The following is a 17,913-nucleotide window of genomic DNA, read 5'->3' as shown; positions in this document are numbered from 1 at the left end:
ACGGCTTTGGCGCTGCCCCAGGTTTACATGGTTTGATAAATCTGGGGCAGTATCAAAATCCATGGGTGTTGCATGGGAAAACCCACCGCAATGCCCATGGAATCCTACTTGACAGAGTAAGGCAAGGAAGCACTCATAGCCATGCAGGGTGACTGTGCGTTGCCTCATAGATACGATTGCGACGCTTGAGCACCGGAGCATTAAAAACAAACATTGGCATAGCCAATAGGTTTCGCCTTTGGGACCTTATAGGTGTTTAGCCATGCAACACTTGATGTTGTTGCACTAAGGATATTGTGCTGGATAACTAAACTCTTATAAGGTCCCAAAGGCGAGACCTATTGGCTATGCCAATACTTGTTTTTCTCTACAGTAATACCGTGCTCCCTAACCTACCGGTTAATATATATGCAGTTGCTGTTTTATAATCGTGTCCTATTTTTTTTAGCTGATTATCATTCAGTGCCATTATTTTACTGTACGTGCTTTGTTACACTGGTTTATGTCCATTTATAGGCACATTGGAAAACTCTCTGGTTCTGAAATGCTAATACAAATTATACAAACACTGCAACTAAAACCTCACTACACTTGACTGAAGAGGGCCAATTAGGTAGGTCCTCGCCTGTCTTGAATTGTTTGTCTGCTGGTTCAGAGAGGCCTCGGCTTGGCCGTTCGGGCTTGGCTGTTCCTATTGGAACAGGCCCAAGGCTGATTTGCAAATGGCTGAGTCTAATCTGAGGTAACCTGGTGGGCAAAAAAAGGTTCATATGGAATGCTACCTCAAGTGATTGCCACGGGTTAGATTATTTGCAACCATTCCTTCCATGACCTTTTCTGCGTTTGATTAATATGACATCACCTTGTTTCAAAAGTGCAATAATTGGGTTTGGGGTTCTAGCTCAGCCAAAGAAAGTGTTAGGACCTTCTGTTTTTATGCAGTCCTTATTACAACTGCCCTGCTTCCTTATGTCTAATTAAAAGCCCTTTGGGGTCATCTAAACCCTGGCAGGTTGTCTGCTTGCCTGCCAGCTCTCAAGAGGCTATGATCTCGCCCACAGTACAGGTTGACCAACCAACATATTTAAAGACCCTGGCCTCCGTTGGTCGAGATCTCTTAGTCTCATGTGCGTTGTCCAGTTAATAGATGCACTTTTGGAAAAAATGAATAGCAAAAGAGCCAGCACAGTTTTCTGGGCTGCCTAACTTTTTCTTTCCTCAAAACAAACTTGCAAACCGAGTATCCTTTGAGAAAAACAAAAAAAACAGTGACAGCTGCACCCTCAGGCTTTTTCCAAAGCCTGGCATGAGAACTGTCGGCGGAGAGGTGGGGCTTTGGCTGATGGCCTATATTTGTGGCTGTTGTACCTGCTTTCTCTGCACTTTGAGGGAGCATCTGTCTTTGTCTCTTTGTAGGCTCAGGACAAGTTTCCAGGAAGTGAAAGTAGTTAGGAGATATTTTAGGCTAAGGCGATGAGTGAAAGAGGTGGGTTCTTCATACGTGCATGTTGTTCAAGGGGCTAGTAAGTCATGATACTTCCTCCGGGTAGCTCACTCAGTGGAAAACTCCATAGCCAACAAATTGAAGTTTCATTAACCTCGCCTACTTTTTAAAGTCCTCCAACAAAATTTTATGGTGTGTAGTTTTAATACAGACGACATGCTGTGTAAACAAACTGTTTGAATAAGTCCTCTAAAGAAAGCACGTCTTTGTTCTGATGGGTCTCTCTGAAGTGATGGGTAGGGCTCGCACGCACAACAACTTAACTTATATCTTGAAGCAACTGCTGTTTGACAGTGCTCTGTTAGCCCCACTCGTGACATAGACACTGCCTTTCTTGACTTAAGTGAAAACATTCTTATCACCCACATCAAAGCTTTCCTTTCTCTTCTCCAATATGGATCAAAGAGCAGATTTTAAGTCCGCGACTGAACCACTCTACTAAAATATCTCCAACAGCAGATGGGCTTCTGCTCTTGCTCTAGTCCTTCCTGGGTGATTGCTTCCATTTTCATTCAACAGAGTACCTATAGAGCAATTGGTCATCAAGGTTGCATGAGGAGGCTCCGCCTGGTTCTGCATTGCTACACCTTTTCTTCATTGTCCCCGTTGGCAGAGGCGGTCTGGATCATGGGACATCTTTATCTCCTGTATACCAGTGACCCCTTGGCTGCCTTTGGAAGACATAGAGTTCCTCAGTAGCCTTAGCAGGAGCATAAAATATGCCCAAATAACACTAATCAGAATGGCTGTGAGTAGTCAAAATGAAAATCAATGAAAACATTTATTAAGCACTTTTTTGGTTGTACAATCTTTTGCTGCAGTATCAGGTTCGACTGAATGACCCATCTATGTAAAACCCTCCTTTCGCAGGCGTGCAGCACTTTGATGACCTGCTGCCTTTGTTACTGTAAATTATTAATTTGTGCAGATGGTGGGTAGGGGCACTCATCGTTGGACATCCAGTCTTATGCTTTTTTCGGCAAAAGTTGACCCAGAGCAAGAGAGAGAGAGGCTGAAAAGGAAGAAATAATGACAAAGCGAAAGATGGAAATAGTGACCAAGGTAGAAAGCAAGAATGGAAAAGAACCTGCAAGAATTAGATTAAGAGACAGGAAGTGGCGTTTAGTGGAGGAAAGAGGAATGAGGCCAAAGCACGACTAGGCATCTTTGCTATTCTGCAACCTTGGCATATGGGAGTGGCGGTGGCGCCCAAGACCAAGTATAACGTTGGGCTACTGCACTTACACTTTTAATAAAAAAAAATAAAAAATTAAGCATTGGTTACTGCTCTCAAAAGGAGTGGTGTTTCAATCTAAGCTGTTTTATGTCCCATAGGTTGAGAAAGTGGCTTATAACATACTCCCTAATCTCAACCTGGCTAGAAATGATGTTCAGGTTTTTATATTGTGGTAAAACAGGGATTAAATAAGTGATCTCGTGCACAGTGTTTTTTTGGCAGAAAGAGGGTACCTATGTACACTTAATCCTTCTTTAACTATCAGCCCTTCTATCTGGTCCTAGATCTAATCGTAAAAATACATCGAGTAGTGGGTCTGAGCTATGAAGGGTCCAACCTTTCATGTGGTGGCACTCAAGCTAGTGGCATCTGCAACTCAAATATATGTATTTATATAAATATGTAGGTCAAAAAAACAAATGTTAAAGTGTTGTTATAGTTAGGTTAAAATGTCAGTTAAAAAATACAGTTTTTAATGTTGAAAATACAAATTCACTAGTTATAATTTACTGAGCTAACTATAACTTGCGCCCCACAAGGCACTGCTTATGACCTCACATATTACATTACTCATCATTTGTTCAAGGATATAATTGACGACACCACTGATGACATCATCCAATGGTTGTGACAATTTTATAAACACTTCTGATACAGAATGGTATTTAATTATCTACATCTAAAGCGCATTTTCTGTAGCTGCTGTACTGTACTTCTGAATGTAAGCTTTTACAACATGCTTGGCCTCCTAATAGGACTAGGATATGTTTAGGGTGTGGCTCCGTGAAGAGTTATCCACAGGACAAAGATTTGCGTTGTGGGCGCTTCACCACCTAACAAGGTTTAAGAGTCTGTATATAGTTTTTTTCTGTGCAAAGTTGTGCACAGGGTGATGACTGGGTGTAGTAGGAGCTTGGCGACCAAACAGAGCATGAGTATCTGGAGGTAGTAGACTCTCCGTGAAAATTTGTGTGAAAATTGCGAAGGATGTACATAGCAGGGGCTTGGCCACCTAATGGGGCTCTTGTGTCTAGAAGCAGTGAGCTACAGTTGAATCATTTTTATAAAAGCACATATGTTTATGTAATGGATCACTGAAATAATATAGACTGCCAAAATATCGACCTGCAAAAATATCGTTGACAAAATATCGACAGACAAAATATCGACTTTCTATCTACAAACAGGTAAGTACAAAAATATCGAGTACAAAATATCGTTAACAATAATATAGATGTAAAAAATATCGACTTTATTAAAAACAGTGTTAAATTAAATTAATATTAAATTTTAATGACTAAAATATACTTAAAAATACTTAAATTAAATTATAATAATTAAATAATAAATGAAAATAATAAAAAAAAAATTTTACAATCTTATTTGTTGACCCTGAACCCTAAAATATACCCCTTTACCCAAAAACCCAAAACTGACCCTGAACCCTAAAAATACCCCTTTACCCAAAAACTAAAAACTGACCCTGAACCCTAAAAATGCCCCTTTACCCAAAAACTGAAAACTGACCCTGAACCCTAAAAATGCCCCTTTACCCAAAAACTGAAAACTGACCCTGAACCCTAAAAATGCCCCTTTACCCAAAAACTGAAAACTGACCTTGAACCCTAAAAATGCCCCTTTACCCAAAAAACTGAAAACTGACCCTGAACCCTAAAAATGCCCCTTTACCCAAAAACTGAAAACTGACCCTGAACCCTAAAAATGCCCCTTGACCCAAAAACTGAAAACTGACCCTGAACCCTAAAAATGCCCCTTTACCCAAAAACTAAAAACTGACCCTGAACCCTAAAAATACTCCTTTACCCAAAATTTATCAATATTATTTAATTACCAATTAATTATTATTTAACAATAACAATAAAGTAAATATATTAGCACATTAGCTGTAATTATTTTAAGAATTAATATTATTTTTTCCCAATTAATTACTTAACAATAACACAAAATTATATATATTAAAATGTACTCTAATTAATGTAATTAACTAATTACAATTAATCAATTACCAATTAATTACTAATTCAAAATATGTACACAATTATATTAATTAATTAACTAATTATTATTAATTATCAATTAATTATTAATTATAAATATTTACAAACATATATTAATTAATTAATTATTATTAAATTACTTCCCACCCTATTCCCCTATAAACCCACAACCCGCTACAGAATTACATAACGCAATTATTAAAAAAACAAATTCCATTTAATAAAATATTTTATAACATTAATACACACTTTTCACACATATTATTACATAAAAATACACTATAAAATATTATATATTATTAAAAATTCGATATTTTTGCTATCTATATTTTAAACAGTCGATATTACTTCACTTACCTGAAAAACGATATTTTTGTAGTCGATATTATGTCCAGTCGATATTTTGTCCAGTCTATATTTAAAACTCGATATTATGTCCAGTCGATATTTTGGAGTCGATATTTTGTCTGTTCACCTTATGTAATTTATGTTTTACATGATCCTGTGCCATTTAATACTTATTTACACATTTCAAAGGCTGTACTGGTTTGTAGAGTACGTTAAACAGCAGTATAGTGGAGTAATTCGGGACAACAAAAGATGTAAAAAATAAATGTTGGCCCATAGTGGCTCTTAGATTTCCCACACAAGAGGTCAGGGTATCCCTACTCTGCCCCCTCATGTCCTTTGTTTAAAAACGTGTTCAAGACGGGGGACCAAGTACCTGAGTCCTGTAATGGCTGCAGCAATGATTCTGTTCAAGCTGCAGGCATCAAATCAGAGCACTTGTTCCAAACAATAACCCATAACCAATCAGAAGGCTTGAATCTTTGAATTTCAGCCCAACTGTTAACATATCTATGACATTTGACCCAAATTTCCCCAAAACTACTGTACTGAACAGTTTTAATCCAAATCACAAAAAGCAAGCTTTCAGGGTAAAATTTGGTAGACTTCTGTTCAGCGGTTTTGGTTGGAGCACTGTCTGAAATTCCCCATGGTAATTGAATGGGGAAAATGTGTTTTGGGACCCCACCTATTTCTCAGACCCCGCTTGATGGATCACCCTGAAACTTTCCAGGAAGGAGCTTAGGTGGATAAAGGTTTTTTGGGAAAGTTTCGTTAGGATATCAAATGGCACCAAAGTTATTAGTGAAAGTAAAAATGCTCTTCCTATGGAGATTCTGACCTACCGCGCTGTGATACCGCGATGGTCATGTTCGCGCTTTATAAAACATAATAAATAAATATATAATGACCTCTACCTTTTTAGCCAGTGTCATCTTAAGGATTACCAGGGACCTGGCAAGACATTTTTCACCTGTTTTTCTCTGACCCTGTTAATGTTTAACATATAAAAAAGGGTAATAAAATTCAAATTTGTTCGGTTCAGGGGTCCCCAATATATGACTTGCCCAGGTGGCCCCACAAAATCCTTAAAATGACACTGAGGATCTAGCACTTAACTTACTGTGTTATAGGACCAGACTGCATACCTATTATTCAGAGGTTCAGATTGGCTGACTTGTAGTCTGCGTGTGGCCTTCGGTGCCTCGTGAAAGTTGAAAAGCAGTAGGTGGAGACACATGTTTCCCATTTTTTATCCTTCTACTGCCCAAAAATGCATGTGTTTTCCAAAACATTAGGCCATTGATCTATTGGTGAAAACTTTGGCTGAACGCAATAGTTACCCCATGTGGTAGGCCAGAGTATGTGCCTCCGATTACCCTGAAATGCAGAGATTAGATCAGAGACTACTAACTCAGTCACCACCTCTTACTAACCACAGCCACCCGGCATTGGCTACACTTCATGCTATACTAGAGTGTAGAGGTGTTGCTTTTAAGTGCCTGGTAGCATATCCACTATAAATACAAATGCATTGTGTACTACTGGAAATGAGATCTTGAAGTAAACCAACCAGATCCACTCCCACTTGGTAAAACGAGACTCCTCTATCGGAAGTGAAGCCAAAGAAGCCTCCATCTTTCGTTTCAATTTGTCAGTAATTGGCATGAATAGCAAGGCTATCAGTAGCCTCTGGTGTTATTCTGGGCCAGTAATACTGATGCAAAAGGTCAGAACGGAACTCTCTTTTAATTCCCAAATGACCTCTCAGGAGTATTTATTAGGTGATCTGCTGCAGTTCAGATCTGCTTTCCCGGTCAGGAGTGTAAAGTAGGATTCTCAAGTCATAGACATCAATTCGCTTTTGACTTTACAGGGGAACCACTTGCTTACTTCGTGCTCCTCAAAAGCCTCATTTTACCAGCTGAGTGGCTAGGGAAACCGCGAAGGGTGAAACAACTTTCTGTTCTTGCGGCTTCCTTCATGAGCACAACACCAGTGGTAGTGAGTGCAGTGGCAAAGCCAGGAGTACCAAAGCGCAAGCCCGGGGTAACAGGCCATTCATTGATATTTTTGACTGATTCTCCGGCATTGTGAAGGAGCCCTGTGCCTATGGGGTTCCTGCTCAGTGAGGCAGCCATTTTAAGTGAGTTGTTAGTGACCAAGTGTTGCGGCCTGTTGGCTTAATTTATTTGAGAAACAATAATTACTCACCCTGAGCCCTTTTTCAACGAGTTGAAAAGGTTCTGGTAGAACCTCCCTCATTCCAATAGAATGAGTATTGAGGTGATGCTATGTTGCTCTGCTGCAGCATTAATGTCCTGATTATCAGCTATGGGGTAATTATGATCCTTACAAAAACAGGGCAGACGTTCTGATGTACATTAACTGATGACCGTATGGTGGATGGACTGTCGTTCAAAGGTTTCTGCAGATGAAGTTGACTGAGGCCCCACAGGCAAAAGCTTAGCACTTTGCACACATCTAAGCAAGGTGAGTAAACCATACTTTTGAAGAATTTGGTGTCTGTTGGAATTTGGAGGATGAGGTATATCCGTCAAACTCCAAAAGACCCCCTTAAACTCTTGCAAGATTGTAAATGATTAGAAATTAGCCCCAAAACAGAATGACACGGCCTACGTAAGCTCTGAACATTGAACAGGTTGGTTACAACAGAACAAAGAGTTCTAATTTGGAATGTACTTGACAAACCGATGGCTTATAAAACCTGGGCCTGAGATGCGCACTGGCGATAAAAGAGCTATAGAGCTTATAAAGGCCAAGCGCTTATGAATTGGGAGCCAACGAAGCAGAGTGGGACAAGGTGAGACATGGCAGCACCAGTTGACTTCTAAAATAAGACGAGAGGCTGCATTCAGCGCAACCTGCAGTTTAGCTATCTCATAATTAAGTAAACCTAAATACAGAGAGATACAATATGTCAACTGAGATGAAACTCCTACCAGGATTATGGTGTTCCAGTAGATGAACCCTAAGGATCTTCCTCTGTGTTTTCACAAAGAAATAAAGAAGTGGAAAACACCTCATTGAGGTAAATTAGGGAATTTCAGTCAAACTCTAATAAGGCTTCTTGATTGTGGATTGAAACTGTGGGAGTCAAGATCGGAGGGCCACCAGTTTTGTGTCCAGTTATTAGAATTTCTGAACACACACATCAGTTTTATTCGAGTTTAAGTTTAAATAATCAAACTCCATCCAATTAGCCACAGCAGAAAAACATTCAATGGGTTTCTTATTTGTAGTGGAGAAATCGCTGTTCATACATTCAGTGAAAACTACAAGCTACTGCTCTTGCCCTGTTCTCACAAATCTTCTACCTTACAAACTGAACAGATAAATAAGTCCAACACTAGCGTTTAAAAGATTTTAAAACATCACTTACTCTAAATAATGATTTTCTACTATAAGAAATAATAAAAACTCTAAACACTTTCTAAAAACTTTTAAAAATACCACCTAAGGACACGCAATACACGCATAAATGCAGCCTGTTCAAAATCTGAATTACTAGAAGGTACACAGATTATTTCAAAGGAAAACACTTAAATCCTGAAAAATGTATGCACCACAGTAAACAGGATTTCAAAATATTGTTGCCCTATGAATGCCCTGCAATGATATAAGGCTCGTACCCTCAATAACTGCTGAAAGGATCAGCATTCTGTCTGTGATCCTATGCTTTAGTTTTAATTTAAGCCAGTAGGATCCATATGGCTCTTTTGGCGTTAGAGGCAACCTTTGATCCCAGAGCAAAATACTATTTCGGTTTAAAAAGGGGTGTCGGTTTAAAAAGTGGTGTCCTTTGCTTTGATTGACCTCTGTTTGGGCGAGCCTGTAAGAACAAATGATACAAAGTTGCATTCTCAGATGAGTGCATTTCCTAAGGCTGTGAAGGGCGTGTCTAATGCAATGATCATGTACACAGATAGTTAGAATAGTGTTCTGGAGCGCTCTGATTGACTCCTTGCTGTATACACTTTGGTATGCGCCATTCAGGGCCGGACTAGCCGTAGCTGGCATCAGGCGGTTTCCCGGGAGGCTGGAAGGGTGTGGGCTGGGTTTACAGCAGTGGGAGCTGTTTTTGTTGTTACTGAGGGCCGGTTTTGCAGTGGTGCTGCAACATCGGCCCCAGTGCTAAAAGCAGCAGTGCTTCACACTAGCATCCCCCCGCCTTCCCGTGTCTGGTCCTAAAAAATTGCCAGGGCTGCTTTGAGTTCCCAGTCCGGCCCTGGTGGCATTCCTGGCACTTGCAATTCAGTGCAGGACGGTCAGTGGCACTGCCAGTGTACCACTGTGGCCAATACAGCGTGGCAGTTGCAGGTGGGAAATGGCTACAGTTTGATACTAGAACCCGCAACCAGAAACGGGGATTAAGGAGAGGCACACCCGATAAAAGGAAGCTGAGGAATGGGGGCCCATTGTAAAAAATTACAAAAGAAGAGGAAGGCGGGCAGCAGAAGCAACAAAAACACCCTGATTGCATCCCTTCCCCTCCCCACAGTTTGTACTGCCCAACACATCAGCACCTATCTAGCCCAAAAAACAGATAGGAAGCAGTCAGTGTGGGACAGGGTGGCATGTTAACAAGGTTTAACCCCTTCCATGCGGATGACGGCCGGGAGCCGTCATGGCACACAGTGCTCTTGTGCTGATGACGGCTCCCGGACGTCATGCCCGCACCGCGATCGGAATGTGCCGCACAGGCGCAGAATAGTGGCCGCGCCCAAGGGGTTAAAAGATGTTAGGCAAGGAACTCGCCGTGCAACAAACACCACCACTAAACAGGCAATGGTGAATGTTGCCCTATGAAATATCCTTCCTCTGTCTGTACTTATCCCCCACAACTGTACTCTCCAGCTCTCTAATAGCTTTCACTAGCTGGCCTACTATCATCAGGTTAATCTTTAGCTAATCCTGATTTTTTTAACCAGCATCACTCTGCATGTTGAAACTCGCAGACCCATGTTTAAAATACAAGGATGTATAATCCTAGAGTCCAAAGTGCTGTTGGTTAACAGGTCAGGACTGGTTCATGACACCGAGCCAATTGTTAAATGTACAGTGGCAGTTGGTGACCCACAAAAATGGTGAGTCGACATTAATACAATTAAAACGACAACAAAAATACAATTTAAAAAACATGCAAATACAAATTTAACAAGCATTGGAAATGCAATAGGGCTCGCATTAGGAAAGTTTGAGCTATTGGTCTTATAAATGAATTTTTTTTTATTTATGTGTTTTTTTTTAAATAGCTAAATTAATAGCTTTGTCATTTACAATGCCAATAGTTATAACTTTCGCAAATGTGACACCTATAGCATTTGTAATGCAACATGTTTTGTATTTACGTGACTTGGATGTATTGATATTACAAATAACAATGGCTTTTAATTTTTAAAAATAATTAATACTTAAATAATTTATTTAATTTGTAATGGCAATAGCTTAAACTTTTGTAAATAACTTTTGTGAAGATTATGTTCAGTGTTTTTTATTGTGTCGAAAATTCAAGATCAGAAGTGAAATATTAACATCTTTTTGTGATTTGTAATAAAGCGTGAAAGCTTGAAAACAGCTTGAAACATTGAAAGAACATATTTGAACCAGTGATGCTGTGGTTGCGCTGAGTGATGCTGTGGTTGCGCTGAAAGATGTTGTGGTTGCGCTGAGTGATGCTGTGGTTGCTCTGAGTGGTGTGTGCATCGGTGGAGCTTAGCGGGTGCATCAGTGGAGCTGTTTGGGGGGTGCATTGGTGGAGCTTAGTTGGAGCATCGGCGGAGCGGTGTGGTGGGTGCATCGGTGGAGCTGTGGTGGGTGCCTCGGCGGAGCTGTGTGGTGGGTGCATCCGCGGAGCTGTGTGGTGGGTGCATCGGCGGAGCTGTGTGGTGGGTGCATCGGCGGAGCTGTGTGGTGGGTGCATCGGTGGAGCTGTGTGCTGGGTGCATCGGTGGAGCTGTGTGCTGGGTGCATCGGTGGAGCTGTGTGCTGGGTGCCTCGGTGGAGCTGTGTGGTGGGTGCCTCGGTGGAGCTGTGTGGTGGGTGCCTTGGTGGAGCTGTATGGTGGGTGCCTCGGTGGAGCTGTGTGGTGGGTGCATCGGTGGAGCTGTGTGGTGGGTGCATCGGTGGAGCTGTGTCGGTGGAGCTGTGTGGTGGGTGCATCGGTGGAGCTGGGTGGTGGGTGCATTGGTGGAGCTGTGTCGGTGGAGCTGTGTGGTGGCTGCATCGGTGGAGCTGTGTGGTGGGTGCATCGGTGGAGCTGTGTGGTGGGTGCATCGGTGAAGCTGTGTGGTGGGGGCCTCTGTGGAGCTCTGTGGTGGGGGCATCTGTGGAGCTCTGTGGTGGGGGCATCTGTGGAGCTCTGTGGTGGGTGCATCGGTGGAGCTGTGTCGGTGGAGCTGTATGGTGGTTGCATCAGTGGAGCTGTGTGGTGGGTGCATTGGTGGAGCTGTGTGGTGGGTGCATCAGCGGAGCTGTGTGGTGGGTGCATCGGCGGAGCTGTGTGGTGGGTGCATCGGCGGAGCTGTGTGGTGGGTGCATCGGCGGAGCTGTGTGGTGGGTGCATCGGCGGAGCTGTGTGGTGGGTGCATCGGTGGAGCTGTGTAGTGGGTGCATCTGTGGAGCTGTGTGGTGGGTGCCTCGGTGGAGCTGTGTGGTGGGTGCCTCGGTGTAGCTGTGTGCTGGGTGCCTCGGCGGAGCTGTGTGGTGGGTGCATCAGCGGAGCTGTGTGGTGGGTGCATCGGCGGAGCTGTGTGGTGGGTGCATCGGCGGAGCTGTGTGGAGGGTGCATCGGTGGAGCTGTGTGGTGGGTGCATCGGTGGAGCTGTGTGGTGGGTGCATCTGTGGAGCTGTGTGGTGGGTGCCTCGGTGGAGCTGTGTGGTGGGTGCCTCGGTGTAGCTGTGTGCTGGGTGCATCGGTGGAGCTGTGTGGTGGGTGCCTCGGTGGAGCTGTATGGTGGGTGCCTCGGTGGAGCTGTGTGGTGGGTGCATCAGTGGAGCTGTGTGGTGGGTGCATCGGTGGAGCTGTGTCGGTGGAGCTGTGTGGTGGGTGCATCGGTGGTTGTGGGTGCATCGGTGGAGCTGTGTGGTGGCTTCATCGGTGGAGCTGTGTGGTGGGTGCATCGGCGGAGCTGTGTGGTGGGTGCATCGGTGGAGCTGTGTGGTGGGGGCATCTGTGGAGCTCTGTGGTGGGGGCATCTGTGGAGCTGTGTCGGTGGAGCTGTATGGTGCTTGCATCAGTGGAGCTGTGTGGTGGGTGCATCGGTGGAGCTGTGTGGTGGTTGGATCAGTGGAGCTCTGTGGTGAGTGCATCGGTGGAGCTGTGTCGGTGGAGCTGTGTGGTGGGTGCATCGGTGGAGCTGTGTGGTGGGTGCCTCGGTGGAGCTGTGTGGTGGGTGCCTCGGTGGAGCTGTGTGGTGGGTGCCTCGGTGGAGCTGTGTGGTGGGTGCCTCGGTGGAGCTGTGTGGTGGGTGCCTCGGTGGAGCTGTGTGGTGGGTGCATCGGTGGAACTGTGTGGTGGGTGCATCGGTGGAACTGTGTGGTGGGTGCATCGGTGGAGCTGTGTAGGTGGAGCTGTGTGGTGGGTGCCTTGGTGGAGCTGTATGGTGGGTGCCTTGGTGGAGCTGTGTGGTGGGTGCATCGGTGGAGCTGTGTGGTGGGTGCCTCTGTGGAGCTGTGTGGTAGGTGCATTGGTGGAGCTGTATCAGTGGAGCTGTGTGGAGGGTGCATCGGTGGAGCTGTGTGGTGGGTGCCTCGGTGGAGCTGTGTGGTGGGTGCCTCTGTGGAGCTGTGTGGTGGGTGCATTGGTGGAGCTGTGTCAGTGGAGCTGTGTGATGGGTGCCTCGGTGGAGCTGTGTGGTGGGTGCCTCGGTGAAGCTGTGTGGTGGGTGCCTCGGTGGAGCAGTGTGGTGGGTGCCTCGGTGGAGCAGTGTGGTGGGTGCCTCGGTGGAGCTGTGTGGTGGGTGCCTCGGTGGAGCTGTGTGGTGGGTGCATAGGTGGAGCTGTGTGGTGGGTGCATTGGTGGAGCTGTGTGGTGGGTGCCTCGGTGGAGCTGTGTGGTGGGTGCCTCGGTGGAGCTGTGTCTTGGGTGCATCAATGGAGCTGTGTGGTGGGGTCATCTGTGGAGCTCTGTGGTGGGTGCATCGGTGGAGCTGTGTCGGTGGAGCTGTGTGGTGGTTGCATCAGTGGAGCTGTGTGGTGGGTGCATCGGTGGAGCTGTGTCGGTGGAGCTGTGTGGTGGGTGCATCGGTGGAGGTGGGTGCATCAGTGGAGCTGTGTGGTGGGTGCCTCGGTGGAGCTGTGTGGTGGGTGCCTCGGTGGAGCTGTGTGGTGGGTGCCTCGGTGGAGCTGTGTGGTGGGTGCATCTGTGGAGCTGTGTGCTGGGTGCATCTGTGGAGCTGTGTGGTGGGTGCATCTGTGGAGCTGTGTGGTGGGTGCATCTGTGGAGCTGTGTGGTGGGTGCCTCGGTGGAGCTGTGTGGTGGGTGCCTCGGTGGAGCTGTGTGGTGGGTGCTTCGGTGGAGCTGTGTGGTGGGTGCATCGGTGGAGCTGTGTGGTGGGTGGCTCTGTGGAGCTGTGTGGTGGGTGCCTCGGTGGAGCTGTGTGGTGGGTGCATAGGTGGAGCTGTGTGGTGGGTGCCTCGGTGGAGCTGTGTGGTGGGTGCCTCGCTGGAGCTGTGTGGTGGGTGCCTCGGTGGAGCTGTGTGGTGGGTGCCTCGGTGGAGCTGTGTGGTGGGTGCCTCGGTGGAGCTATGTGGTGGGTGCATCGGTGGAGCTGTGTGGTGGGTGCCTCTGTGGAGCTGTGTGGTGGGTGCATTGGTGGAGCTGTGTCAGTGGAGCTGTGTGGTGGGTGCATCGGTGGAGCTGTGTGGTGGGTGCCTCGGTGGAGCTGTGTGGTGGGTGCATCGGTGGAGCTGTGTGGTTGGTGCCTCGGTGGAGCTGTGTGGTGGGTGCATCGGTGGAGCTGTGTGGTGGGTGCCTCAGTGGAGCTGTGTGGTGGGTGCATCGGTGGAGCTGTGTGGTGGGTGGCTCTGTGGAGCTGTGTGGTGGGTGCCTCGGTGGAGCTGTGTGGTGGGTGCATCGGTGGAGCTGTGTGGTGGGTGCCTCGGTGGAGCTGTGTGGTGGGTGCATCGGTGGAGCTGTGTGGTTGGTGCCTCGGTGGAGCTGTGTGGTGGGTGCATCGGTGGAGCTGTGTGGTGGGTGCATCGGTGAAGCTGTGTGGTGGGTGCATCGGTGGAGCTGTGTGGTGGGTGCCTCGGTGGAGCTGTGTGGTGGGTGCATCAGTGGAGCTGTGTGGTGGGTGGCTCTGTGGAGCTGTGTGGTGGGTGCCTCGGTGGAGCTGTGTGGTGGGTGCATAGGTGGAGCTGTGTGGTGGGTGCATCGGTGGAGCTGTGTGGTGGGTGCCTCGGTCGAGCTGTGTGGTGGGTGCCTCGGTGGAGCTGTGTGGTGGGTGCATCGGTGGAGCTGTGTGGTGGGTGCCTCGGTGGAGCTGTGTGGTGGGTGCATCGGTGGAGCTGTGTGGTTGGTGCCTCGGTGGAGCTGTGTGGTGGGTGCATCGGTGGAGCTGTGTGGTGGGTGCATCGGTGGAGCTGTGTGGTGGGTGCATCAGTGGAGCTGTGTGGTGGGTTGCTCTGTGGAGCTGTGTGGTGGGTGCCTCGGTGGAGCTGTGTGGTGGGTGCATAGGTGGAGCTGTGTGGTGGGTGCATCGGTGGAGCTGTGTGGTGGGTGCCTCGGTCGAGCTGTGTGGTGGGTGCCTCGTGGAGCTATGTCTTGGGTGCATCAGTGGAGCTGTGTGGTGGGGTCATCTGTGGAGCTCTGTGGTGGGTGCATCGGTGGAGCTGTGTCGGTGGAGCTGTGTGGTGGTTGCATCAGTGGAGCTGTGTGGTGGGTGCATCGGTGGAGCTGTGTCGGTGGAGCTGTGTGGTGGGTGCATCGGTGGAGGTGGGTGCATCAGTGGAGCTGTGTGGTGGGTGCATCTGTGGAGCTGTGTGGTGGGTGCATCGGTGGAGCTGTGTGGTGGGTGCATCGGTGGAGCTGGGTGGTGGGTGCATCGGTGGAGCTGTGTCGGTGGAGCTGTGTGGTGGGTGCATCGGTGGAGGTGGGTGCATCAGTGGAGCTGTGTGGTGGGTGCATCTGTGGAGCTGTGTGGTGGGTGCATCTGTGGAGCTGTGTGGTGGGTGCATCTGTGGAGCTGGGTGGTGGGTGCATCTGTGGAGCTGGGTGGTGGGTGCATCTGTGGAGCTGGGTGGTGGGTGCATCTGTGGAGCTGGGTGGTGAGTGCATCGGTGGAACTGTGTGGTGGGTGCATCGGTGGAGCTGTGTGGTGGGTGCATCGGTGGAGCTGTGTGGTGGGTGCATCGGTGGAGCTGTGTAGGTGGAGCTGTGTGGTGGGTGGCACTTTTTATAAATCATTAGTAAAAGAGATCAATGAAATTCAACTAAAACCCATATATAGCAGAAGAGGAGAAAGCTCTAGTAACGGGATTCAGGATGAATGTGTATCTTTGAAGCAAATCGCCAGCATGTGAAAGGTGTAAAATAGCAATCAGCATAAAACGAAAATGCCAGCAAAAGACTTTATAAAATTCTGCGTGGCCCTGATAAAATAATTAGAGCGTTAATACCAATCAGCATAAAACGAAAATGCCAGCAAAAGACTTTATAAAATTCTGTGTGGCCCTGATAAAATAATTAGAGCGTTTATTATATCATGACCAACAATGGTTATTGTTTCAAGAGCAGCATGCGAGATGGTTAGGGGCTGCAATATAAACAAGCCCTCTGCATTGCTGTGGTGGGAAGGGGGCGGGGAGAGGCAAGAAGGGAAGAATAGGGGCCGTGAGCAGCAGCCTTTGATGTGCTGACCGGCCGGCCGTGCATGACTAATTAGGGGAGGAGAAATGCCGGCTGAGGGAAGCTTGAGATGCCCGAGGAGGCTGGTGGCTTTGATGTGCACGCGCTCTCGGGCACTCAAAGAAATCGCCGAGTTGGTTTAACTCTGTTTAGGCTGCAATATAGCTCGCCAGCTATGTGCAAGCGCACAGCAGGCGAGCCCTAAAAATGAAAAAAACTTTTACTCACCTTAGCCTGCAGCACGTCCTCTGTGTTCTCCAGTTCCTGTTTCCAGACTCCTCCAAGCGTGAGGTTCCACAGCTTCCACAGGTCCTAATCCAATCCAGACACTGCCCTCATGCTGCATGAGAGAATTGTCTGGATTGGCTCGAGCAGGCTGCCTCAGCATTTCGAAGAGCACTGAAGGCCCGTGCCTGCTCTCCAAACCAGCTGTTAATGAAAGCAGGGTTGGAGAGGTTGAATTGCGCATGCCTGTTTGGCCGTAATAATGTAATCGGCCAAACCGACATGTGTAATTCATACTGAAGGGGCACCTTATCATTGTTGCCAATCAGCGGCAATGACACACTGGCCCTGCCCTGCCCTCTACATTCGGCGGAAATCCGGAAAAATAAAATGGTTAAAAAAATCTTTTTTTTTTACTATTATACTTTACCAGCTTTCTGCACAGCTGTGTGGGGAGCAGCGCTCCTCCGCTTCCATTGAGGAACCGCAGCTGCACATGTATAGTTCCCTTATTTAAAGTCTCTTCTCCCCCATGAGTCTCTCTTGCCGTCAAGACAGCTGTCATATTTTGCCCCGCTGATCCTTGTTTATTATGGTCTCTGTTTGTTTACTCTTTCTCTCCTTCACTTTGTTTTAGAATTCGCCGGTCCGCCTCCACAGACAAGCCTGCAAAGGATGGACTGGAGAAGGCCAAACTGAGATTGACTAAGAAAGCTGCCTCATCCGCTAACCTGTTCAACCGCTCTAGTAGCCTTGAGAGGTAAGAGGGAAGGGCTGCTATTAGAGTGCAAAGCTGGAAAAGCGGTGTCATAAACATGGAGAGTTAAGGGGTCAGGTGCTTCTTTAGCCTGGTGAGGTAAGGGGCCATGTGCTTCAGTAACCTGGAGAGTTAAGTGCCCTTCCATAGCCTGGAAAGGTAAGAGGGGATGGACTTGAATAGCCTGGAGAGGTAAGGAGGTTGGGCTTCAATAGTCTGGATAGGTAAGGTATTTTCCATCATCCATTTGCATAGGAAGTGACATCACTGGATTTCTAATCATCCATCTACACAGGAAGTGAAATCACTCCTCTCCTCTCCCAGGACCTACTTAATGGTGATCACAGCGTGGATATGCAGCATACCTGCGCAGTGGCTTTGCCACTGGTGTGCCAAATGCAAGCCCGTCTGCATCCAGCATGAGGAACCCTGGTCCTCCCCCCTCCTGTCGCTGCTCGCTGAGGCCCTCCACATGTTCAATCCTGGCGCCACTCCCTATGCTGCTGACTCATCGCACCCCACAACCTCGAAGGAATGTTCTCCTGTGCTTCCTGCAAGTTTTTATTCATTTACCCACATCTAAGAACACTCTTCACCTGCACAGACAGCACCCAACAACTCACTTTCTCAGATTAACACAGTTCTGCAACCACGCACACAACACTCAGCACTCACATTTAAGGTCTATAACACCCGCTCACTCACCAAACAAGCCATAGAGATCTGGGACCTGCTGTACAACAATGCCCTGGGCCTACTTTTCCTCACTGAAACTTTGCTGGACTCACATCGGCACCTGACACCTCAATGTAAATCCAGTATTTGTAAAGCGCACAGCTACCCGGAGGCATCCCGGCGCTGGGGCCCGTCAGGAAGATTAAGCAAGCTTTTGTCCAGAGTCACATGATGCTGGGCTGACCTGCACTGGTGCCGGGATTGAACTGTGAGCCCCAG

At 47.3% G+C, this 17,913-nt stretch overlaps 1 protein-coding gene across 1 annotated transcript in view; it reads left to right on the top strand.

The window, feature by feature from the left end:
* EML3 (EMAP like 3) overlaps nucleotides 1-17,913 on the top strand; it is a 398,769-nt gene that overhangs the window by 180,390 nt on the left and 200,466 nt on the right. Inside the window, exon 5 of the mRNA XM_086938192.1 lies at nucleotides 16,840-16,962. Coding sequence (XP_086794318.1) covers nucleotides 16,840-16,962 — 123 coding nt within the window. The remainder of the gene's footprint in view (nucleotides 1-16,839; nucleotides 16,963-17,913) is intronic.

Source organism: Lissotriton vulgaris, chromosome 9 (genome assembly GCF_964263255.1).
Source record: "Lissotriton vulgaris chromosome 9, aLisVul1.2, whole genome shotgun sequence".
In the NCBI taxonomy this organism is placed as follows: domain Eukaryota; kingdom Metazoa; phylum Chordata; class Amphibia; order Caudata; family Salamandridae; genus Lissotriton; species Lissotriton vulgaris.
Note: the sequence above shows the minus strand (reverse complement) of the source record. Positions and strands in the feature narration are given on the sequence as shown.